Genomic DNA, 25,802 nt, shown 5'->3' on the forward strand with positions numbered 1-25,802 from the left:
CAGCCCAGGATACGGCTGGCTTTCTGGGCTGCGAGAGCACACTGAAGCCGGCTCATGTTCATTTTCTCATCAACCAATGCCCCCTTCTCCGCAGGGCTGCTCTGAATCTCTTCTCTGGCCAACCTGTAGCTGTGCCTGGGATTGCTCTGACCCAGGAGTAGGACCTTGCACTTGTCACGGTTAAACTTCATGAGGTTGGCATCAGCCCACCTCACAAGCATGTCAAGGTCCCTCTGGATGGCATTCCTTCCCTCCAGCATATCAACCGAACCACACAGCTTGGCGTTATCCGCAAACTTGCTGAGGGCGCACTCAATCCCACTGTCCATGTCAGCGACAAAGATGTTAAACAAGACGGGTCCCAACACCGATCCCTGAGGGATGCCACTCGTTACTGTTCTCCAGCCAGACATTGAGACATTGACCACAACTCTTTGTGTGTGGCCATCCAGCCAGTTCTTTATCTACCGAGTGGTCCGTCCATCAAATTGATTTCTCTCCAATTTAGAGACAAGGGTGTCGTGTGGGACAGTGTCAAATGCTTTACACAAGTCCAGGTAGATGACATCAGCTGCTCTACCCCTGTCCATCAGTTCCGTAGCCCCATCATAGAAGGCCACCAAATTGGTCAGGCAGGATTTCCCCTTAGTGAAGCCATACTGGCTGTCACCAAGCACCTTGTTGATTTTCATGTGCCTTAGCATGCCTTCCAGGAGAATCTGCTCCAAGATTTTGCCAGGCACAGAGGTGAGACTGACTGGTCTGTAATTCCCCGGGTCATCCATTTTCCCCTTCTTGAAAATGGGGGTTATATTTCCCTTTTTCCAGCCATCGGGAACTTCACCTGACTGCCATGATTTCTCAAATATGATGGCCAGTGGCTTCGCAACTTCATTCTCCAGCTCCTTCAGGACCCGTGGATGGATCTCATCAGGACCCATGGACTTGTGCACGTTCAGATTTTTACAATGGTCTCAAACCAGTTCCTCTCTTACAGTGGGTGCAAGGTCTTCATTCTCACAGTCCCTGCATCTGCCTTCCAAGACTTCAAATTTAGAACATGTGTTGCCAAATCAAGCATATTTTTAAACCCTTACTGTGAACTACAATTCTTACATTTATTACTTTTAAATATTAAAATTTAAATATTTTAAATATTTAAAGATTTTAAATTTAAACAATTTTAGAAAATGTTGAGGTGGGACATTGTCTTCCAGTCTGAGAAATAATGTAAAGTATTTTCATACTTCAGGTTTTTTCTGTTGTTCATTTTTTTTATCTAGTTATCTCCTGTGGTGGTCTTCCATCTCCACCAAACGGAAATAAGATTGGAACCTTAACAGTGTATGGAGCTACTGCAATATTCACCTGTAACACAGGATACACATTAGTTGGTTCCCATGTGAGAGAATGCTTGGCAAATGGTCTCTGGAGTGGTACTGAAACCCAATGCCTAGGTAAGAAAAAATGTAGTATCAAGTACTAGAATTCAGCTCTTACCATTCAACAACATTTCAAAATAAATTAAAAAAAAAGGTATCGTAAATATAGAAATATTGCGTACTGCATACGATTTTATACTACTCTACTAGCATATAACTTTTTATTAGAAATTCAATTATATTTGATGTTGTTGGAATGCTTTTTTGGACCAGAAGGGTGTTTCAAGTGGTTCAGTTCATTGTCCACATTTACAATACTTTGATTTGCTTTGTAAAACAGTCACAGAGTGTGTGATGAAACTAAGCTGGAAGATGAGCTTCAGTTCAGAAGTATTTCTGATGCATACCAACTACTAATGCTCTTTCAGCATACTGAGCATTCAGTCAAGGGAAATAGACAAGAGACAGCACAAAGTAAAACAAAAGTAACACCCTTTAGCTTGGACTGTAGGTTCTCACTTGGTTTTTCTATCCTCATTTTACATATTTCCTTCTTGCCTCTCAGCTGAATGTACTCAGTCACTATCAGGAAAGGAGGAATCTCTTTTTTCCGGAGTTCAGCCTCACTTGAAAAGCAGCTTTCTTCTATGCTGCCTATCTATATGCTTTTAGTAGAACACATAGTATTCCATGTTTATCTAGTACATTTTAAACAAAATAGATTGACCACGTATCATATGCAAGAATTTAATTGTTATACAAAGAAAACAATTGATTTAAAAAAAACACCAACAAACAGAGCAACCAGAGTAGCTAGTATATCAATATCCAGAATAATCCATCTTCCTGATTTTTTTTCAGCAATGAAACAGTAAAAGCATTGTTTTATAAGGAAGTGGTAGCCATAAAATGAATTGTCAGAAATTATTCTCTATCCAGAACTCACTTTTTGTAAAATTTTAAGCTAGGCTAGAGGATTGCTTGACTAATTAGATAGACATCTAGCAGTAACATTTGAATTAAAGCTTTTAAATAAATTATGCTGATTATTTTCTTAGAAAATGCTTTCTCCTCCCATTCTGTAGAAACACGAAGTTTTTAAAAGTATATTAGCACAACAATTCTGCATGTGAAAAATAAAATGACAGTTATCTCCTCTGACCTTGCTATTTGCAAAACATCACATTGAAAGAATCCCTGATGGTGTCAGTTCCATAAAGCAAGTCATAATGAACATGATATGTGCATTTACAATAAGTCAGTGTCAATATGCATCTGTGAGAAGGAACTTTTAATATACCTAAAGAACTGATGATGAAAGGTTGCTAAGCATTCTTAGACACTTGAACCCTTTCTTAAATTTCTCAATGTTAATAGTGTTAGTGTCTTTCAATGTTCAGATAAACAGATATGAGATCTTTTGTATATGAGGTTGCTGGTGCTCATTACCTTATAGATATAAGTGGTAATTAGGTACTCTGCTGTTTTGCCTGAAATTTCTAAGCAAAGGTAATTCATAGTACCATCATCAATGGTATTTGCAATTACTGAACTTTGAGTTCATGCTTTCACCAAGGTGCAGAAACAAAATAAATGGCTACAGTTTCCCTGAGCAAAACATAAGACAATCAGAGCTGCATTTTAAAACACAGAATCATTCCCCTGGTAGAATATCCTATTAAAGGGAAAGAATATCTGCATCACAGTAACCGGGTGTGATGGGACCACATACCAACTCAATCATGTCTTAAAAAAAACAATTTTCAAGTATCATGAATTTCATCTTAAAAGGTTATTAAGGAAGAAGAAAAGCAAGTATCATTAGAAAAACATGATTTTTACCAGAGTATTAGTGACAACAACCTGCATTTCTGGACATCTTTAATACCTGAAAATACTTTGAGAAAATATTTTGAAACAGGTTGCAAGCCACAAAACAGTAATGCACTAACAGACAAAAGCATGATAATCTAACTGGTGAAAAAGAATGGACTTATTAACTCTATTTTTCCTCTGAATAGAACGTACAATTTGATGGGGTATAGGTGAAATACAGAGATGTGGGAGTCTTCTCTCTGAGACAGGGATAAAATCTCAGTCCTTGTGTCCTACTTGCCATGATGATTGCCTTTTCCTCTTTCAATCCAGATACTAGGCTCCATCAGCAAGGAAAATGAAGGCAGAATCTTTAAGAAAAAAAAAAAAGCATGAGATCATGTAATACAGACCTGAATTAAGATTTTATAACCTTTAATCATGTATTTCTGATTGATTCCTTCATTTTGCAACAGTAATGTTTGTAGTACATTTTTTTGTGAGTATTGTTTTACTATTTTTGTGAAATATATTCTTGTCATCTCTTACAATACAGAGTGGTCAGAAGCAGTGAGTATTATCTCACAGAGCTAACCTAGCTTCTAAATGGCAGTCCATTATTAGTGAGTTCCCAGCAGGATGTAGCTGCTTCTTGCAAATGTTGTCAACAGGAAAAACACTTCTCTGGTTTGATATATTTTCAATTCCATACATGTTATTTTACAGTTCAAAATATGCTGTATTAAGAATGATGTCATTTTGATGTAGGAAATAATGGCATAAATGGAGTATTCTTTAATTATTACTTGTTTTGATATTTAGAGCAGTAAAGGAGTAAAATAAATCTTCTTTTACTTATGGAAAAGAAATCCACTGAGGTGCTGGTTAGAATGCTATGCTGCAGCATTTTCACATACATAAGTTCATAGATTCCACAGTGGAACTATATAAGAGGTTCACATATGAAGATACATCAGCTTCCTGCTGGTATTAGGTTATCCTGGACTGATGCTGACTGACTTTTAAAAGACGTTAGAAATGCAACTGTGAAGATCCAACAGACCCAAGACTGTATGTGTAGGAGTATTTTCCTCAGCCCTTTCTCTGTTGCAAACATGCAAGCTGTGTTTACCCCTCAGGCTTCTGCAGTGTGTTATATACCATTCATTGCTAGTGTAGTGGCTTGACACCTGCATTTGATTATTTCAAACATAAAGATATGTGTTAGCATTCATTCATTTTAACTAACCTGAAATACCACTTCGTCATCTGATCAATAGTAATAGTATTTAGTACTTATGTATTGCTTTCATCTGCCAACGTAGAAAAACTAAATAATTCACAAATCTCAGTGCATTCTGTTTGTATTATAACTCTTGCCCATGAAAGGCCAAAAAAAGAATTTTCTTCTATCCTGACTACTGAGAAATATATTTTACCCCTGAACACTCCAGAAGATTAACTGTCTACAGTAGCCATAAGTGTAGATTCAAATAGAGATGTAAAAGAGCTGGTAAGTACAGGACCTACATAGTTAACAATACCAATTTCTTCTTGAAGTCAGCTTAAAATCTGCACACAGTGAAGCTTTTGACTCTTTGCAAAATGGTAATAGATTTACTTGATATCATAGTTAGGGAAGGCTGTCTCTATATACAGCTTGAATTTCATTTAAATGAAGTCATCCTTTTCTTCTCCAGGAGTGATTTGCTGTTAGATTTTGTCTGTTTCTTTCCTTTTTTTTTTTTTTTTTAATAATGCTTTGAAATTGGTCTCCATTACTATTATTTTATCTCCTTGGTCATATCTAAAACTTTTTTTTTTCCACCTATCTGCATTTTAAACAGTTTCAATAGATCTATTCCCACTTGGAATGCACACAGGACCACTTGCAGGAACTATTACTGCAATAAGAGCAAAGCTTGTCTTGTGATACTTCCCAAGTGTTTTTCTAAGAATATTTGATGGACTGTTTTTTATTTTATTAATTATATTGTTGAATGCAGCCCTGGGCTTAGAACAGTTAAATGCATCAGTGTCTACTTCACTAGACAAAAAATATCACATTTAAAGCTGGAACATTGTTAATGATTATTTAGTCTTTGCTAATTTCAAGTTCTGACAAACTCTATAGTGCCAATAATACTGCACAGTTCTAAGGGTGAAAAATCTAAATTTGAGTTACCACACACACACTGCAGAGGGTTGTGTGTCTGTTACTAAACCACTTCCTGCCTCTCGACATTCTCTCACACACTCTAAGATCCTAAATTCCCAACAAGGTCAGTGGAGCTATGCAGGCTCCTCCAGAGAGCTATTCAGGAAAGGCAAATTCTTAAATTTTAAAGCTAGATGATGTGAATGCCACCAAGTGTGTATTCCTAAATTTCAAGGACAGCATGCTCCAAATTTATTTCAGAGGTGCCTTTAGGACTTACCTGAAGCCTGTGAAAATCAGGAGGCAAACATCCAGGGAGCTCTGAATGAGCCTTTCCATTTCAAGGGAATGATAATGACTCAGAGATGCTTTTTACCTATACTGTACATGCATCAGTATAGTTCAGGACAGCTGTAGATGAAATAGGTATCACTTTATGTTACCCATTGTCTGTGTAGAATCAATTTGATTTCAGGCCATCTGAGTACACTGATTTTTGTATCCTAGGAAAGGCTTCCTTTGTGACATGAGTACTATTACCCTGGAGTAATGCATCCCATATTGTTTGAATGCAGCTGATATAACTAAGAAGGAAACAGTGCTTGTAGACATTCCTTCCTTTCCATGCCTTCACCTATCTGAAAAGGTGGCTGTTTCAAAGTGTTCTGACCAAACTGGAAAGCAGCATAAAGAAGAGTTTTAACTTTGATATGAATATGAATTTATAAGCACAGAAATGGCATTAAAGATACCAGTTTACCTAAAAATCAACTGAAAATAAAATAAAGGTGATTATCATTTGAGAAAGTGAACAGAATGAAAACACTGTCTACAATTACTAAAAACCATTAATAAATAAACATGAACTTCACTGTAGAAGCTAGACTTGAATGTTAGGAAATATTTCAGTGTAACAAGATATACTTAGCTGAAGACGTACTTATTTTTTTCTTTCAAGTCTGTGTAGAAACCTGCTTTTCACAGGCATTTATTTAGACAGCAGAAAATTTCTAATAAATATAAATAGGGGACTAAATTAGCTAATACAGCTGAGTGGGATATGTATACATATCTGAAACAACTCTTGTAAAGGCAGAAGGCTGACTGTGATCCCACAGATTTATCTGTTTATTTACATTTGGTTGCAGTCTTAGGAACTGTCTGCTAATGTCTGAAGACCTACTAGTAAGAAATCAGTTGTTTCTTGATATGTATAGTAACAAGGACTATGTTCAAATAAAATAACAGCACCAGGACATGGTAATGAGCAGCATGACACTTGATCATCTCTCCTGTTAGTTCATTATAACAATGCCTAGACATGTTTTTGACTACAAGTCTGCAAGACAATTTCCAAGAAGTGATCCAGTTAGCTTACAGCAGTACTGATCCTGGTAGGCAGCTTGCTACCAGCTGTGCTGGTTTGGAGGGCAAGAGATTTTCATTTTATAGATGTAGACTGCTCTATGCTGCTTGGCCTCTGCCAGATAATAGTCTCAACCATGTTTAATTTATTAGTAGAGATCTACAAAGTCCAAGGCAAATCATGAATAAGAGAAATCAGAATTCCATGATGAAAGAATAGAATGAATTTGAGATTTAAAGGCCTTTTAATTCAAGCTTCTCTCAGGAACAAAGAAACCTTACTGGGGGGGGGGGGGGGGGGGGAATCCTGAAATTATCTGTTTTCTAGCAATTAAACTGATTTGTAATTTCAGGCATTTGTAATTTACATTTTCCAGACATTCTTTTGACAAATATGTCATTTCTGCAACAGTATCTGCAGAAACTATACAAATGAAAAGTTAAGCTGTTTAAGTATCACTTCACCCTAAAAGAAGTAGAAATATCATATGTAGTTTTTGCATCTCAGAACTTGATCTGTACAGTGCAGAGTCTAATATATTGTTTATTGAAAGCAAGGTTGAACTTTTATTTTCCTATCAGCATTCTTATAATGTTGACAAGGTTTATAAGAATATATGAGTTTGATGGGCTGTTCTTCTATTGTAGCTGGTCACTGTGGTTCTCCAGACCCAATTGTAAATGGTCATATTAGTGGAGATGGTTTCAGTTATCGCGATACTGTAGTTTACCAGTGTAATCCTGGCTTTCGACTTGTTGGTACATCTGTCAGAATTTGCCTGCAGGATCACAAGTGGTCTGGACAAACTCCTGTTTGTGTCCGTAAGTATCATTAATTTTTCACTTAATCATTGCTATTATTTTAAATGTAATTGAAATTAACAGTGGATTGGATGTTCAGAGTTGTTTGAATGAAGAGTTCAGATCGGATATTTATTGGACCTGTTTTTAATTACAAGAGTCATTATGATAATCTAATCCCGTTTGTACTCTGGCACAGGCTGAATAACTATATCTGGTAATTTCTGGATTTTGTTGTTTCAGAAACAGGATGACATAGGCAGTGAAGAGCATTGAACAACAGGCTGCAACTGTATAATTTTGTTTATCTCTCTCTCTCGGCATAAATTCTATGTCAAGTGTGGGCTTACTAAGCCTCTTCCCTATTTTTTCAGCAGGAATACCCAAATCCCTTAATCTATTTTCATTGTTTATTAGGTAAAGCTGAAATACTGTTTATCTGCACTGTTTTGATGACTGCCCATTTTTCCAAGTAACCCCCCTAATACCACGTTTATTCTTTTTAATGAAGCATTTATATCAACTATTTCAATTTTGCAGTTTTTTTGAGACGTCTGCAATTCAGACAGAGGTACTTTTTGTCTAAACATAGTCACTGAGATGATCAGCTTTTCTGTTCAATCCATGTTAGTATTTTTGTTTCATTTCTGAGAAAATATTTTACTGATAAATCATTAGATTTTAAAATGTTCCCTATTTACCTTCTTAGCTGCAGAAAATTTCTACCAAGTCACATTGTCCTTTTAAAATCCTATTTATATTTTCAAGTGATTTATATTAATCAAAGGAGAAATGCCACCACCTAGCAGTATTACTTTTAGTAGATTAATTTTACCATGCAGTGAACAAAATCCCCTCAAAGGAAAGGGGCAAAGCTGAGGGTTGGGGGGAGGGATATAGAATCTGTTTCTTCCTGAATTGATGTTATCATTACTGTTTTAAGAATAACTGGCAGCAAATTCTGTCATTACAGATTGCCTGATTTTTTCCGTTGCAGCATGGTTTTCTTTTGCTTATAATTCTGCCAGACTAAAAAGTCATGCAAGATGATTTTTTTCTTTCTTTTTTCTTTTTTCTTTTTTTTTTTTTTAAATCGGCTTTGTTATTTCTAGGATGGAAAGTGAAAACATACTGTTTATTAATGCTAGAGAACGCTCTCTAATGTTATACTGAAATGGCCTTCTGAGTGAGCAGTGGTGGATCAGGAACTAGATATATGGTAAAGGTACCAGGAAGAAGTTATGGGCTGTGCCCCTCAAAATTTGTCACAAATTGGTCTTAATTTTGTGAGATTTTTACAGAAGATCATGTGTCTTTTTATTTTTCTGATCGGCTTTGAAAGAAATTTCAGAGTTGTAAGTACTAGACATTGTAATGTTCAGAAATTATCTAAATATTCAGAGTACCCCACCTGTTACTACTTCAGCTTCTTAGTCTCACATGAGTGTCAGCCTCCTTTATCTCGCATGATTTGTGACACTCAGGTGTTTCCCTATCTCTTTATTGGTGTCCTGGTTTAAACCCAGTCAGGTAATTCGTTCGCTCACTTCCCCCCCTTTCTTGCCCTCCCCCTGCTCTCGGAGGGACGGAGAGGAGAATCAAAAGAATGCAACTCCCACGGGTTGAGATAAGAACAGTTTAGTAACTAAGGTATAACACAGATCACTACTGCTACCACCAATGATAATAATGATAAAGGAAATAACAAGGGAAGAGAATACAACACCTCAGCACCAGCTGACCGATAACTCGCCCCCCAAGCCTGACCAAGCTCCGACCGATACCTCCTCCAACCCTGCAGTCCCCCAGCCCTTCCGGCTAACTCCCAGTTACCTCCTGGGCATGACGTGCTGTGGTATGGAATACCTCTTTGGTCAGTTTGGGTCAGGTGTCCTGTCTCTGCTTCCTCCTGGCTTCCCCTCCTCCCTGGCAGAGCATGAGGCTCACAAAGTCCTTGGCCAAACCAAAACATCCTTGTTATCAGCTCTGTTCCCGAGCCGAAAGTCAAAACACTGCACTGCACCAGCTACCAAGGAGGAGAAACATGACTGCTACTGCTGAACCCAGGACATTATCCACCCCTTATTCCATACCATTCACGTCATGCTCAGATCCCACATTTTCAATATACCATCACTCTTATCTCGGTGCACTCTTATCTTAGTGCATGGACCAGTCCCTATAAAGCTGCTGCGTCCATCTGGTCCATGTCAGGCTCCATCTCTTGTAATAGTCTTCCAGAGCAGGAGAGACTGTGTGCAGTGTTCACACTCGTGAATAACCTGGGCAATAGTGTCCATTGTTAAGTCCACCCCTCGATCATGAGTCCATCTCTGTGTTGCATCTCTGCTCTGATGGCCTGAAGTGCCATGGGCACACCAGGTTTAAAATAATTCACTGTCCCCTTCAGCAGTTTCTGCAGCTTGTTGCTGGGAACTCCATACAGCTGCCTTCCATCTCTGATGCTTCCAAAGCACTGGAGGGGCCCAGTGGACTAGATACTTGCCCATACTGTCACACACACCCTGCCACTCCTGGCTGTCCAGCCTTGGGGAAAACCTCTTGGTCCCCCTATATTGTCGTCTAACCCCAGACAAGACCCAAACCTGACTCTGCTTAACTTTTGAGATCAGACAAAATGGTTGTGGGTAGAACACAGTCTGTGTGTGTGCCAACATGCTGATCCCCATCACAATCAGCAGGCAGGTCCCAAGGGTACCCAAAGGCCATTCAGAGCCTTCAGAACTCTCAAACGATGCTGCTGTGCTTGTCACTGGGGCTGGTGTAGCTGCTGTGCTTGCCGGCTCTCCCACCACCGGCTTCTCTTTTCCTGAGTCCAGCTCTTCCTCCTCTGCCTTGCTGGGAAATGCTGCGTGGTCTCCTGCATCCTCCTGGGGCTCGGCGGGCGGCTTCCGGGGAATGCTCTCGGCCGTCGCGGGGCTGGGCTCGGCCGCGAGGCTCGGCTCCTCCGAGGGGCTCGGCTCCTCCGCCGCCTTCTCCCGCTGCTCGGCAGCCGCTTCCTTCTGCTCCTCGACCGCCCCGACCTCTTCCACCCGCAGCCGTCCCCTGGCGGCCTCCGGCCCCGCTCCCGCCGCCGCTTGGTCCCCGGGGCCGCTCCTCCGGGCCGCTTCAGCAGCCGCCGGCTCCCGGGGCCGCTCCCCCTCAGTTCCCCGCAGCCTCACGAAGATGGAGAGTAGGGTGAGGGCCAGGACGGTGAAGAGCAGCCGGACGGCCAGGTACAAGTCCACGGCCACGTCCGTCCCGCCCTGCTGCTGGAGCCCACCCGTATTACAAGCCATTGCCATAAAGCACAGTGAGACAAGAACCTTAGCCCAGGCCCCACACTTGATAAACACTATCACAGCAAATACCGGCTCTACGTAAGTTACAACGGTCTGAAGCTGTGAGATCAAGAAGAACAACTCTGATACCAAATAAATCAGCATTGTGACGAATGACTATTAATCCAGTCAAATCTGTCGTTATCTCAACCCTTCGTGCCCCACGTTGGGCGCCAAAAAGAACTGTCGTGGTTTAAACCCAGTCAGGTAATTCGTTCGCTCACTTCCCCCCCTTTCTTGCCCTCCCCCTGCTCTCGGAGGGACGGAGAGGAGAATCAAAAGAATGCAACTCCCACGGGTTGAGATAAGAACAGTTTAGTAACTAAGGTATAACACAAATCACTACTGCTACCACCAATGATAATAATGATAAAGGAAATAACAAGGGAAGAGAATACAACACCTCAGCACCAGCTGACCAATAACTCGCCCCCCAAGCCTGACCAAGCTCCGACCGATACCTCCTCCAACCCTGCCGTCTCCCAGCCCTTCCGGCTAACTCCCAGTTACCTCCTGGGCATGACGTGCTGTGGTATGGAATACCTCTTTGGTCAGTTTGGGTCAGGTGTCCTGTCTCTGCTTCCTCCTGGCTTCCCCTCCTCCCTGGCAGAGCATGAGGCTCACAAAGTCCTTGGCCAAACCAAAACATCCTTGTTATCAGCTCTGTTCCCGAGCCGAAAGTCAAAACACTGCACTGCACCAGCTACCAAGGAGGAGAAACATGACTGCTACTGCTGAACCCAGGACAATTGGATAATCAGTTGGACCACAATTTAGCCAGATACTTTCTGAAAGATCTTTTCACTTGCTGGCTATTGAGATTTAACAGGAAATATTAAGGTGTCTGATTAGTTCTTGTGATTAACTTTTAAAATTAAAATATTGAAAATTATTTAAAAAATATTATTTTATTTTAATAAAAATATGTACTGTATTGATGATGGCCAAAACACAAGCTTTGTTATATAGCTGGGAAGTTAGACCTGACTTTTTCGCTTGTCCAAGTACTGTCAGTACTACTGCTATTTTTTTCTGGGTTACATACTTTCTGTGGTGAGGTGGGAATCTCCAGGGTCTAAGAAAGGCACCATGTTAAAGACTGGAGTATATATTTGAGAGTTATATTACATTAAGTGGGTTGATCTTTTTGCAGTATAATAGGCAAAAGTGTAATTCCTTAGTGAGTATTAATTTCAGACGTTTTAAGTGCATCTGTTTTCCCATGACACATTTAGTGTATGTGTGGGTACACAAGCATGCATGTGCGTGCATGCATAGGGCAGTTATTTATATTAAGATGCCGGAGAGAATTTATAATTCATTATTTAGATGATACAAAACCAACAGTGCTAACCTTTATTTGAAGTGTCTTGGCTACTGCTATGGTAAACTATTAAATTGATTGCATAAAAGCCTGGTGATTGAAAACACAATAATGCCAAAATTATCTACTTTGCTTTTTCTTAAAAAATAAAAATGCTTTAAAGTACTGTCTACTCTATAAACCCAGCCATTGCAATGTTGATCAGTCAACAGGTCAGTGATATCTAGTAACTGCAATGGAGCAGTGGCAGAACTAGATGCAGTGATTAAGAGCATCTAAGCTCTTTAATTTCTGGAAAGCATTACAGAAGACAGAATCCTGTTAATAGTAATGAGGTCTAAATACAAGCTGGCTGAGTAGTCATACTAGAAGTATGCTTCTGTTGAAATGGGCAACTGAACAGAATTACCCTTCGTTATCAGACTTTTTACAAGAGACCTAAATTTTATGTTGTTAAAACCTATGTCATATAATTTGTTCATGAAACGGCAGAAAGTGTAAGGTAACAGAATTTTTTTCTTAATAGGTTTTTATATGGGAACTATGTTAACAGATGTATTATGCCCTGGAAATTGTTTTATTTATTAAAACTTAATCATCTGTAGCAGTTGAGAAAATGAAACAACTGCTAGAATAAAGTTGATCCTGTGCATGTAGTAAGACTTTATTCTGCTGTTTTGGCTTTCGTCTTAAAATGCTGAAAATGAAATAGTACAGAAAGGATTCAAGTGATGTAAGTAGATTTATTTGAAAAATTTAAGTGTAAATGCATAAGTCTGTATATGGGAAGGTGTCCAGTTTAATTCCCTAAGTTCAGGTAGTCTTGAAAAGAATGTTTCACAGTTGAACTCTGTATGTAATAAACACATTTAAATTATTTTTCACATGATTCTTCAATTTAAAAAAGGAAAAAAAAAAGAGAAAAACAAACCACAAAAGGATATATCTAAAGATAAATGTGCATAGGATATTTATTTGAGTATGATAAATATCACCAACACAATGTTGAAAAATTGTATGTGTTTATACATATATATATACACATTCTGGTTGTCAGTGTCATTATGTTGTCAGTATCTATGCTTTTCTGTATTTCTCTGTACTATTTTATTGGTTTGTCATGTGAAAAGCTAGAGCTTGACCATAACGTGTATTTTTTTAAGTATAATTCAAGCTTAATCAACACATGTAATACACATAACGAGAAAAATTTACTCCCAACGATTTCTCTATTGCCATAAGAAAATCTGCTTAAAAGGATCACTTCTTCAGCAAAGCAGCTTAAGAACTTTGAAAGAGGAGTTCTTCAGAACTCCAGAATTGTCTGAAGCAGTACATCAAATTTGATTTGTTTGGCTCTACTACATTTTAAAGCTTTCAGGGAAAAAATATTTTATTTGCATTAGTATGAATCATAGTGAACTCTACATTTTTTAAGATCTAATACATATCAGGTGGGTGTCAAATGGAAAAATATGTATCAATATTTATATTACAACTTTCAGCATAAGATAAAAAGTAGATTCTGAAAGTTTTATTGAAAAATGTAGATTTTTCTCCTGGCACTTAAGAATTCTGAATAAATGTGTCCTACTTTTTCTTAAATTTCCTTTATAAATATAACAGAAAAAATCAGAAGAAAAGAAAACCAAAACAAAACAAGTACAACAATTAAAAAACACAACAAAGGAACTCAAGCCTGTAAGCGACTCCGTGGAACCCAGTACCTTTCAATTGAATGCTAGCCTGTTGGGTTTTTTTCTTTTAACAGCGATCACATGTGGACATCCTGGGAACCCAGCTCATGGAATGACTAATGGCAGTGAATTCAATTTAAATGATGTTGTAAATTTTACTTGCAACACCGGCTACTTACTTCAGGGGGCATCTCGAGCACAGTGCCGGAGCAATGGGCAGTGGAGTAGCCCTTTACCCAGCTGCCGAGGTAAGAAACCTCATACATTTTCTGCTTTCCAATGACTTATTTCAGGCAAGATCTTTTGCTGTGCCTTCAGAATATTGGGATATAATTCAGAAACCTGACCTTTAGTTGCTTATTGCCACCTTTACTTGAGTTTTTGCATTTCTATATCGGAAAATGGACTTCAGGCTGAGTATTGAGGAAGCCTAAGCTTTTCAGTATTTTGCCTCAAAGTTCTCAGACTGCAATTCTTAGCATGTCATTTATGTCTGTATATGTGATATGTAAAGTGTACTTTGCATCACAAAAGTTATATTACATTAATAAATCACAGTTGGCTATCTAGCTTGAATTAGGTGCACTAGAGTACAGTTTCCATAGATAGTCTATTACTCCTATTAAAACTCTTATGCAAATGAATATTCATTCATCAAGACACTATTAATTCCTCTCAATTTGCTAGCAGTACCTGAGAGATTTTAATGACTTTTCTACATGTGAAACTTCACTTTTCTTTCTCCAGAAATAACTGGTAAAGTAGCATTAAATTCTGATTGCTTTTTTGCAAAGGCATAGCTGAACTTGATTGCTAGTCTGCTCTGAGTAAGATGTAGATGTTTGAGAGATAAGAATGAAGCAAGGGTTCGTGTTCTGAAGTGCATATTAGGAAAGGGCAAAAGTAATTAAAAAATGCAGTGTAAGTAAGATCAAAGGGAAACAAGTCTCTGAAGTCACCCTGTTGTTTCTATTTCCATTCATGGCCACTGTTCTTACTTATTTCCCTCAATCTATGGCTATTGTTGCAGAATATGGAGTTATTACAAAATCTTCGTTCTGTTACACCTCTATCAAACCACTAAAATCATTTCATATTGGTAATTTTTTTTATGTCATTTTATGATACTGTGAAATGTTTTATTCTGAATCACTGAGGCAGATTGAATTATCTTCTGGCTTTAACACAGATGAAAATTGTCAAGAGAGGTGAAAAGGAGGACATGAGGTAAACCATGTAACATCTACTGAAAGATCTCAAAAGCTTGGGAAAAAGTTTTTGAGATCCTGTATATGCCTTTTTCTGAAGGCTCCAGACAGAAATGGACTGTAATTGAGCTAATTATTCAGAATACAAGCCTGGAATTCTGTTGTGCTCCCTGGTTAGACACTCCAGATCCAAGTTAGCTTGCTGGAAAAGGGGTTAATACTAAAGCAGATAAAATAATGTTTCCAGAAATACAATGCTGATAAGCATTTCTTGAGTATTTTCTTTCACTGGAAGAATGATCACTTAAAAGTTAAATCAATGTAAGTAATATGCTTTTCGTGCTTTGTAACTTCTCTTTCATGTGCCTAAGTAAATTGCAGTCAGCGAAGTTGTTGTAAGGGTACTAACACTGGGACTAAAAAACGTGTTAAAAAAGTTAACTTAAGCTACTGGTGGCTTCATTATCTCCACCTGTTGGTTTATTAAGAATCATATTGTATTACAGTGGCTGTTTTAAGAATAGTAATTATCTTTGGTGATTAGCTCATCATATTTTTTCAGAGATAGCTGGTGTAATTTCAAGCTCAGTGTGTGCGGAATTAGATCTTTCATTCTCATTAAAACAACTCAGAGATGGCAATTCCCTCAGTCACTACCCTCCAAAGTTATTCAAGTGAGCTAACAAGCATAGAGATATAATTATTGGAATGGAGAAATGTGAGTTAGCAAACTCTTCCTCTTTATACTCATGTACTTGCCCCGCCCCTTTTATACCATTTTGTTTTGCTAGAGTTTAATGAACAAACTCCTCTGTCTCATTTGTGAAGCACTGAAGTTACGTTTATTTGTTGAAAATACCCATTTTTTTCACATATCTAGTTTTCTGAAGGTCTTGTAGGTGCAATCTGGATCTGCTCTATTTGACTGTCATGGGCAGAGATTGCATAGTTTTACTTAAATTCAGTGCCATTTATGAGATGATTTACTCAGCGATTTATATTGAACTCAAGTACATTTATTAAAAGGAAAACAAGTGACAGTGAAAGAGAAAAAAATAAAAATAATGCAAAGACTCTGAAGATTTAAAAAAAAATTAAAAATAATTAGGACCCTTACAGTTATTCCAATGTTTCCAAATATAGGAAGGCATGTTTATAATAATGGCAAATATTTTGGGACACAAAAGTGATGTGTCTTAGTTTTTAATCTAAAAAGCAAACAAATATGATCTATATTCTTCATTGAATCTAGTAATCTATTAAGGTCTTGTTTATACCATGGTGTTATTTAGCAAATTATTAGTGTTAATTTGCACTAAGATCAGCAACATTTATATGCATAAACAACAGTGAAAATTTCTTTGGTCATCAGAAACAATTTCAAAACCTTAGATTTTGGATAGATTTTAATAATATATATAAAACCATGAAACAGTCTGCTTCCTAAATAAATATTGTAGGTTTACGATTTCCACGGCAGAATTACAATAAAATCACTCTCCAATGGCCCCCAATAAAAAAATAACAAAATATCAGCCTCCCAGGTATTTGAGACTTTAGTAAAGTGAAGCTGTAAGTTGAAGAGGTTTTTTATTGTTTTGTTGTGTTGTTTTTTTTTGCTTTACTTCCCTAAGAAATTCTTGTTGTGTATTTTTGATTTGCACTAAACTTCTGTAGACAATTTTGTAAACGTGCTTTCACAAGCTTTGTGATAAAGTCAGAGTGAATTTTCTACTCTTAGTCACTGTGAGTGCCAGTCCCTGTACGTGTTCTAGACACCAACATTAATGCAGTACTTTTCAAATAAAAAAGTTTAAAAACGCTGTTGAGCAGACATGAAAAATTTAAAATTTAAATTGTTACTGTCGGGGGGGGGAGGGTGGGGAAAAGCAAGAAAGAGTGAGAACAAGAGATGAAATGCTGTGAATTATGTACTTTTTGATGATAATTCAACTTTTTAACAGAAAACTGCCTAAAGGACCCTGACATAGTCTTTTCACTTCTTTGTCCTCAAGGGTTTGAATCTATTCAGTATGAGGTTCCAAAGACATCAGGGCAAACTTGAAGCATTCTCCTGCTTTTCTCAGCAGACTAAATTGAGAGTGCCAGAATTTATTTCCCATGTAACGCTTGACAGCTGTCATTGAGAGAAAGCAATCTCTGTCTACTCTCACTGTGATTTACAACTGAGTCTCCAGGGTGAAAGGCAATCAGGGAAACTACTGCCTTACTTCTGTATGCTGGCCAACTCAATTTCTTTTCTAAAGTAATCCTTACTGCAGCCCTCTTTAGCAACAACACATGTGTATATATATATATATATATATATATGCACTTAAAAATCCATAGCTAATGTTAAATTGCACTGTAGGCATAATCTTGTTTACTTTTTAGCTTGATGGATAGCATTCTCTTGCATAATTGTTTGATTAGACTTCACATATGAAGCAAGAACTTTGTTGCAGAGAGTACATGTTTAAGCTGTGCAGTGAGTGATTATCCTGTATTTTATTCATCACTGAGTTGGCTAAACAGATACTACTGGTACAAGAATGAGAACACTGTATCACACAGACAAATTGATACTTTGGGTCTCTATTATATTCCTTGAACAATCAATATTTCTGGTATGCATGAAGAATTAAGTTTTTCTATTCCTGGTGTGTTTCAAAGATAATTCACTTAGAATTGCTTTTGGGTAGCTTTTGGGCAGCATATCTTCATGAAACAAAGTTCTTTTTTCTTAATTTCTAATACTGGGTTTTCAGAAGCGAACTTGGCAGGCTTACCCATTAAACCAATGTTTTACTTTTAAGCAGTTATATTTTATTTTGTGTTATTTTAATAACCTCAACTGCGCTAATAAAAGGGACAGCTGTTGTGAATGCTATCGTGAGTGGTTCTTAAAAGTTAAACCTAGAGACAGGTTTGAGTAATCCATAGAATGGGGAGAATTTTTTGAAAATTTTATTCATGCATGTGCAAAATCTTCAATAATGTGATAGATTTCCAATATTCTTCAGTTTTTTCTTCTAATAGAATATTCCAATATTAAAATTAGAAGAATTTGTCCAGTTAGTTTTAATGTTCTGTTTGTCGTGGTTTAAACCAAACCAGACAACTCGTTCACTCACTGGACGGAGAGTCAAAAAGAACGCAACTCCCACGGGTTGAGATAAGAACAGTTTAGTAACTAAGGTATAACACAAATCACTACTGCTACCACCAATAATAATAATGATAGAGGAAATAACAAGGGAAGAGAATACAACACCTCACCACCAGCCAACCGATAACTCGCCCCCCCCCAGCCTGACCAAGCACCAACCCATACCTCCTCCAACCCTGCAGTCACCCAGCCCTTCCGGCTAACTCCCAGTTACCTCCTGGGCATGACGTGCTGTGGTATAGAATACCTCTTTGGCTAGCTTGGGTCAGGTGTCTTGTCTCTGCTTCCTCCCGGCTTCCCCTCCTCCCTGGCAGAGCATGAGGCTCACAAAGTCCTTGGCCAAACCAAAACATCGTTGTTGTCAGCTCTGTTCCCGAGCTGAAAGTCAAAACACTGCACTGCACCAGCTACCAAGAAGGAGAAAAATGACTGCTACTGCTGAACCCAGGACCCTGTTTCAACTAAGCCAGGGTATATTTTAGTCCAATAATAATGATTTTCACTAAATTGCCATGGAACAAACATTTTTGTTCTTTCTTTTGAACAAATTCTAAAATGTAATTTCACTGTTTATTTTACTATTTTTATTTGTAAAGATTTTTGTCTATGCAGCATTTCACTGTTTATTTTTAAATAAAACAGTCTGTACTTTGATCTAGAAATAAAATAAGCATTGACTATCCTGAGTACATTCCAGTATTCTGGAGTTCTCACAACTCCCAAATGAGATATACACACAACTGATAGCCCATTAATTAATGAGCCCAAATTAATCGCTTTAATGTTGTTTTATTTTGCTTACCTGAATAAAATCAAACCAGGAAAAAAAAGTTGGAAATACTGCTATTCAGACAATTCTGTTTTCAAGTATTTATTACAAAGAAGAGTGAAACAAAGGACAAACCACCAATGCCACCTATGCTTTCTAGTGGCTCTCAATGCAAAAGCTTAAGGATAAAACATTTTGAAAATACTGCATGTCATTACAGAAATTAATTATATCAGTCTTTCTTAAATATATCATTTTCAGTCTTCAAATTTACTCACGTCTTTGTTTCTGTGATAACATTCATGTAGGAGCAAAGTGATTGAAAATAAATGAAATTAAGATGAAAATTAATGCAGATTTTTTTTTAATTTTAATGCCTTTATAAGCACTATTGTAACTTATTTTCACTGATTCTGAACAATCATTATTTAGTCATGGCATTATAAGTATAACCAGTTTGTATTTAACATCTAGGGTCTGAGAAAAGAAGTAAAAGAGCAAGAAACTTTGTTCTGAGACAAAAAAATCAAACTGTCGTGGTTTAAGTGCAGTCAGTAACCCATGCAGCCCACTTGCTCACTCCCTCCATTCCTCCCCCCCGGCCCTAGCTCCCAGAGGGATGGGGACGAGAATCAAAAGACTGTAACTCCCACGGGTTGAGATAAGAACAGTCCAGTAACTAAGGTATAACACAAATCACTACTGCTACCACCAATGATAATAATGATAAGGGAAATAACAAGGGAAGAGAATACAATACCACCCGTCGATACCCAGCCCAACCGAGCAGTGAAGTAGCCCTTCTGGATAACTCTCAGTTACATCCTGGGCATGACGTGCTGTGGTATGGAATACCTCTTTGGCTAGTTTGGGTCAAGTGTCCTGTCTCTGCTTCCTCCCGGCTTTGCCTCCTCCCTGGCAGAGCATGAGGCTCAGAAAGTCCTTGGTCAGACTAAACATTTGAGTAGCAACTAAAAACATTGGTGTTATCAGTGCTGTTCCCAGGCCAACAGTAAAAAACACAGCACTGCCCCGGCTACTAGGAAGGAGAAAAAAATGACTGCCACTGATGAGCCCAGGACACAAACAAACAAACATACTAACAAACAAACAAACAAAAAAAGACCAACAACAAATCCCACCAGAAAAATAAGCTAAAAGTATAAATTGTATGGAGGAGGATTCTTACAAAAGAAATTTTGATCAGAATTCAGAAGAAACTAAGTTAAGTAGACAAACAACATGAATCTTGTCCTATAGCTAGAAAAAAAAGTCCAGTAATATGTGTTCACATGTAAATTTCCACTATCTTTGTGTTTTCATGAATGACATCTCACTATAATAGTATGTACTGTTTAAGCTGCATGTAATCAATTTCTAATGCTCTATACTGAGTTAAGACAATGTGGGTAATACTAAATGTAGGCTACTAAACATGCTACAAAACATTTACTGTGGATCGACGTAAATACTGCAACGAACCCTAGTTGCACCAGCATAAAATTTCTAATACAGAAAAGTTTTAAATATATCGTTAAATTGATATTAATTCACCTTTAAATTATTAAAGGTTTTTGCGAGTTTATTCCAGAAGATTTTTACAGTCATAAAAGACAATTAACTTCCATACTTTTTTACCTATAACGATCATTTAAAGAAAGATCTGCTCTTGCTGGTAATCAAGATGATTGCTAAAATAAGTAGATATCAGTAGAATGGAAAAGCATCATTTTGTTCTAGTTACTTTTTGGTACGAAGTTTCATTGAAAAATGATGTAATGATTAGAGCATGGACATAGGTCTCAGAAAACCTGAGTTCAGTTCTGTACCCATACAGATAATCCATACAACCTTATTACTGTGTTATTGTGAAGTTGGGGATCAAAACTGTTACCGTATAATAGCAATTTTAGCTAAATAGATTGTCAAATATTCACTTCTGCATTTGAAATTAAATGTATCTATATATTCAAACTAAACTGTGCCTAGGCATTGGTACTTATATGCCTCTGTCTCCAGTAACTTTCTCATTTGAACCAATGAGCACATCCACAGGAATTGTTCAGAGAAGAGTTCAGGGGGTAGCATAGGAAGCAGGACCATTCCTGAGGAGCAGTTCAGAGAAACTTACTCTAGTTGAGAGGGTAACAGAGTACAATAGCAAAATGACTTCATGCCAGAGAACAAGTACTGATATTCTTCATATTGATGCAGACATAGCTTCAAATGTTTAGGAAAGCATATACATATGTAGAGAAACTGAGTTTAAGTATATGTTTGTATACAGCAACTTATAACTATGCAGAGGATGCAGGCTAGTTCCAAAAGCAGGAACTTTACAGCAGCATCTACACAGCACTACACCACATCTAATTGCCTAAGAAACAGGGTTAATTGGGATGCAGTGTGCATGGCTTCTGGGAGCTGTGCTAGTTTCTGTAACCCAGAATTGCACTGTGAATACAGACATACGAGCTCATTCAGATCTAACAATACTTTGGCAAGACTTCATGTCAGTGGCCTGTTTTGCAGACTTTCACTTGTGTCCCTGTTGTACAATGATACTTACACTGCCAGTGAAATAATTAAACTCAGATGGCAGTGCTTAGTAATAATTGAAAAAAGCAGTGCAAAAGAATTTATAATATAAAAAGAATAAAACATTTTTCTCCCGATACTACTCTTAAATATATATCCCCAGAAGCAGGAATTTTCAGAGTTGTTCAGAGACACAACTTCTGTACAGAGACACAACTTCTCTACAGAGACACAACTTCTTCACCCAAATCTTTAACAACTTCCAAAGAGCTGTGAGATTTTAGGACTTTGCATTTTTCCCTCTTCTATAGGCATAAAAAAAGTCAGGAGGTAAAAAGGTATTTGCTTCCATCAGTGAAATCCCGGAGGAAACATTTGTTTATTTAACCTACACATGACTGATTTATGTATAATATCTATGAGGTTATAACAATAAGTTTAATTAAATGGAAATAAACTGAAGTATAAACTAAACTGTTACAATGTGAGGTAAATGTAACTTCGGTGAATTATTTCATAGAATTCACTGTAAAACGTTATGGGAATACTTTCAATTAGGAGGCTGTAGCTTTATTACTCCTTAGGAAAATAAAAAGTAGGCCTCTTCCACTGTGTCTCTTCATCAGTCCAGATAATGCCTTACTAATGCTTTGTGTACATTATTGTAATACTTTTATTGTATATATTGTAATATTTTTAAATGTACTTTGCTTTTCTATGTAATTTTATCTTAAGTGTTTCCAATAGCAGCCAGTGGATGGCAGATAGGTTTGCTTCATGTCTGTTCTCCTCCCAGACCCAAATACTAGTAAAATAATTGTTATGAAGGAAAAAATTGAGTTTATATGGGATGTTGTTTAGATCTAGGTATATACTTGTCTAGAATCCAATGCAAGAATGAAATTTTAAATGTTTAATACTTTTAAGGTTGTGGCTTTAAAAGAGAAAGAAGAATAAAAACAGCTTTAACTGGTTTTGTCACAAAATTAAATTTTAAGATGTTAGTATTTAATATACTTGTTGAATGAAATAGTCTTTAAATGAATAAGCATTTGAAAAAGCTGATTTGTTCTAGTGTATTAGCTGATCAGTAAATTTCAATTATATGTGTGATGAAAACCGTCTGAGTAAAAAAGATTGCGTTAATGTCTCCATATATCTTACATTTAAAATGGTAATGCTATCTGATGTTCTTCTTCACTGGTTTCTTTTTCATGAAAATTAATTTGAACTAGCTGATATACTTGAAATGTTGATTCTCCCCGTTGTTTGATGAGCTGTAATTTATAATATTAATAATATTCTAAGTATTTTTATATTTATACTGTTATGTTTAGAGTGAAGACAGGGGAAGTGTGGAGGAGGCATTTATAACTTTTCAGATAGCTTTCGGATTGATAGATAGTTAAATTAGGAGTTTGCAATGGAGACCTCAGTGTCTCACCATAATCTGCTGCCAACAAACCATCATATTCACTGCAGAATATAAACCAAAGGACGGGGGAGAACAGATATACCTTATGTAAAATAAAACAGCCAAGAAAAAACAGATATTTTTTTAGGTGTTTAGACTAAAATATTTGTTTTTTTACCACCTTCCTTTTTCTATTCTACACATGAATAGCAGAAAATGTTGGAAGCAATTTTTCTCATTACAGGAAATTAAAAAGAAAATTTTAAAGTGTTATTGTAACTATTTGCTGATTTGATTTTAATTTACTTTCCTTCACAAAGAAATACAATAGAAGACCAAACTTAACGTACCAAGAGAATGATAAAAAATTCCTGCAATTTCTCTTTCATCTTCAAACCACTTTTATGTCCAAGACTTTTACAAGAACTGGAGTAAAATCATAATATCACTTTCAAAGCAGAAATATCTAGAGACATACTTTGAAGTCAACATACCAATATTTAAATGAAATAAAATCCACAGAGGATATCAAATGGACCACAGTCATGAGCTGCTAGTGAAGTATCAATAAAAACCCCACTGTTAGAGTTTATTTATAACACTACTATTACGCATGAGTGATGACCATTCTGTCTTACAGTGGTGAATTGTTCTGATCCTGGCTTTGTGGAAAATGCAATTCGGCATGGACAGCAGAATTATCCTGAAAGTTTCAAATATGGAACAAGTGTGGCATACCACTGCAAAAAGGGATTTTATCTTTTGGGCTCATCTGCTTTGACTTGTAAAGCTAATGGTTTATGGGATAGATCACTACCAAAGTGTTTGTGTAAGTATTCATTCACCCGGATTAACACTAAATCATGATAGATTAAAAAAAAAAAAAGATAAAAAATGTGTAGCTTTGTATAGAGGAACAAAATTGGACTTTAGGATCAGCACATTGCAAATTGTACAGTTCAGGAAGTAACATTAAGAAAAGATGTCAAGATAGTTTAACCATAACAAGTGCAAGGCCCTGCACCTGGGTCAGAGCAATCCCAGGCACAGCTACAGGTTGGGCAGAGAAGAGATTCAGAGCAGCCCTGCGGAGAAGGACTTGGGGGTGTTGGTCGATGAGAAAACGAACATGAGCCGGCTTCAGTGTGCACTCAAAGCCCAGAAAGCCAACCATATCCTGGGCTGCATTAAAAGGAGCGTGACCAGCAGGTCAAAGGAGGTGATCCTGCCCCTTTACTCTGCTCTTGTAAGACCTCACCTGGAGTGTTGTGTGCAGTTCTGGTGTCCTCAACATAAAAAGGACATGGAACTGTTGGAACAAGTCCAGAGAAGGGCCACAAGGATGATCAGGGGACTGGAGCACCTCCCGTATGAAGGCAGGCTGAGAAAGTTGGGGCTGTTCATCCTGGAGAAGAGAAGGCTGCGTGGAGACCTCATAGCAGCCTTCCAGTATCTTAAAGGGGGCCTATAGGGATGCTGGGGAGGGACCCTTCATTAGGGACTGTATTGATAGGACAAGGGGTAACGGGTTAAAACTTAAACAGGGGAAATTTAGATTGGCTAGAAGGAAGAAATTCTTTCCTGTTAGGGTGATGAGGCACTGGAATAGGGGAGGCTGGGAATGCTCCATCCCTGGCAGTGTTTAAGACCAGGTTGGACGAGGCCTTGGGTGATCTGGTTTTGTGTGAGGTGTCCCTGCCCATGGCAGGGGGTTTGGAACTAGATGATCTTAAGGTCCCTTCCAACCCTAACTATTCTATGATTCTATGATTCTGTGTCATGCAACTTGTTATTAAAAATGGGCTTAGAGGCAACTATAGAGCTATTATTTCAAATGCCAGAAAGTTAAGATTAATTTCTCCTTTTGGTGTATTGTTGTTTATCTGAAAACAGCCAGGGAAATCTAAAATTATTATTTATATGTTACCATTTAAATTGATAGCCTAAGTCCATCAATGCCTGCCTCAGAGTTGTTGGGTTGGGTATTTTTCAGTGGTACTGAAGCATGTGTGTGAGAATAAATCTGTGAAATGTTGTGATGGAAAATTTTGCTCAAGAGGGTCTTTTCACGACATCCTATTTCTTCCATCACTTTTTCCTCAGAGACAATCTAGTATTCCCTATAATCAATTCAGTGAGCTTTAGATCTCTAGAAAATTACAAAGTCAGTTTGTCTGACTTTCATTTTTTCACTGAGCTATTTTTCTTCTCTGTTCACTATTAATTTTTGACATTAGATTTCTTTATTACTGTGCTATTAAAGGAATTACAATAAATGAAAGTAAACTTTCAATTTCAAATGTATCAGATGATTTTAAAATTTTTGCTTTACAGAATATTGATTCTTTTTCATAGAATTGTTCATTTGGTAAAATTACTTTACTGGTGTAAACATGTGCCTCACTTTCTGTATCTTAGAAAAAACATTATATCTGTGGCCCAGTTCTGTCAGTGATCCTTTCCTACTTCCAGGACTGGGGTCTCAGTGTGAAGGAACACTCCTTATTCAAGGGGCGGAAGAGGATGAGGTATCTAAATCACCTAGAACAGCTACCCGTCTTTCCACATGAAGTGTTTCAGAAATTTGATAGCATTTACATGGCTTTCTGATTTTAGGCAGAGCTTGAGGAAATTCATAGTTGTCTATCCCCTTTAGAATAGCAGTTACTGACCTTACTCTGGGAATTATTGTTTGAGGCCATGGGAACTTTCAAATGAGGCTGGGAGGTGCCTAAAATCCTCAGTCATCTCCTGGATTAGCTGCTGATAAATTTCTGCTGATGATCTTGGTCACTGTCTGAATCCTAAATATTATGAGGAC

The 25,802-nt window shown here is 37.5% G+C and overlaps 1 protein-coding gene across 1 annotated transcript in view; it reads left to right on the forward strand.

The window, feature by feature from the left end:
- The window catches only part of CSMD1 (CUB and Sushi multiple domains 1), a 1,163,462-nt gene that overhangs the window by 1,099,256 nt on the left and 38,404 nt on the right, over window positions 1-25,802 (forward strand). Inside the window, exons 52-55 of the mRNA XM_061460659.1 lie at window positions 1,284-1,457; window positions 7,369-7,542; window positions 13,958-14,131; window positions 23,622-23,810. Coding sequence (XP_061316643.1) covers window positions 1,284-1,457; window positions 7,369-7,542; window positions 13,958-14,131; window positions 23,622-23,810 — 711 coding nt within the window. The remainder of the gene's footprint in view (window positions 1-1,283; window positions 1,458-7,368; window positions 7,543-13,957; window positions 14,132-23,621; window positions 23,811-25,802) is intronic.

This window comes from Pezoporus flaviventris, unplaced genomic scaffold (assembly GCF_033815535.1).
Source record: "Pezoporus flaviventris isolate CSIRO_AGI_PZ_B2104156 unplaced genomic scaffold, CSIRO_AGI_Pfla_v1 ptg000031l, whole genome shotgun sequence".
In the NCBI taxonomy this organism is placed as follows: Eukaryota; Metazoa; Chordata; class Aves; order Psittaciformes; family Psittacidae; genus Pezoporus; species Pezoporus flaviventris.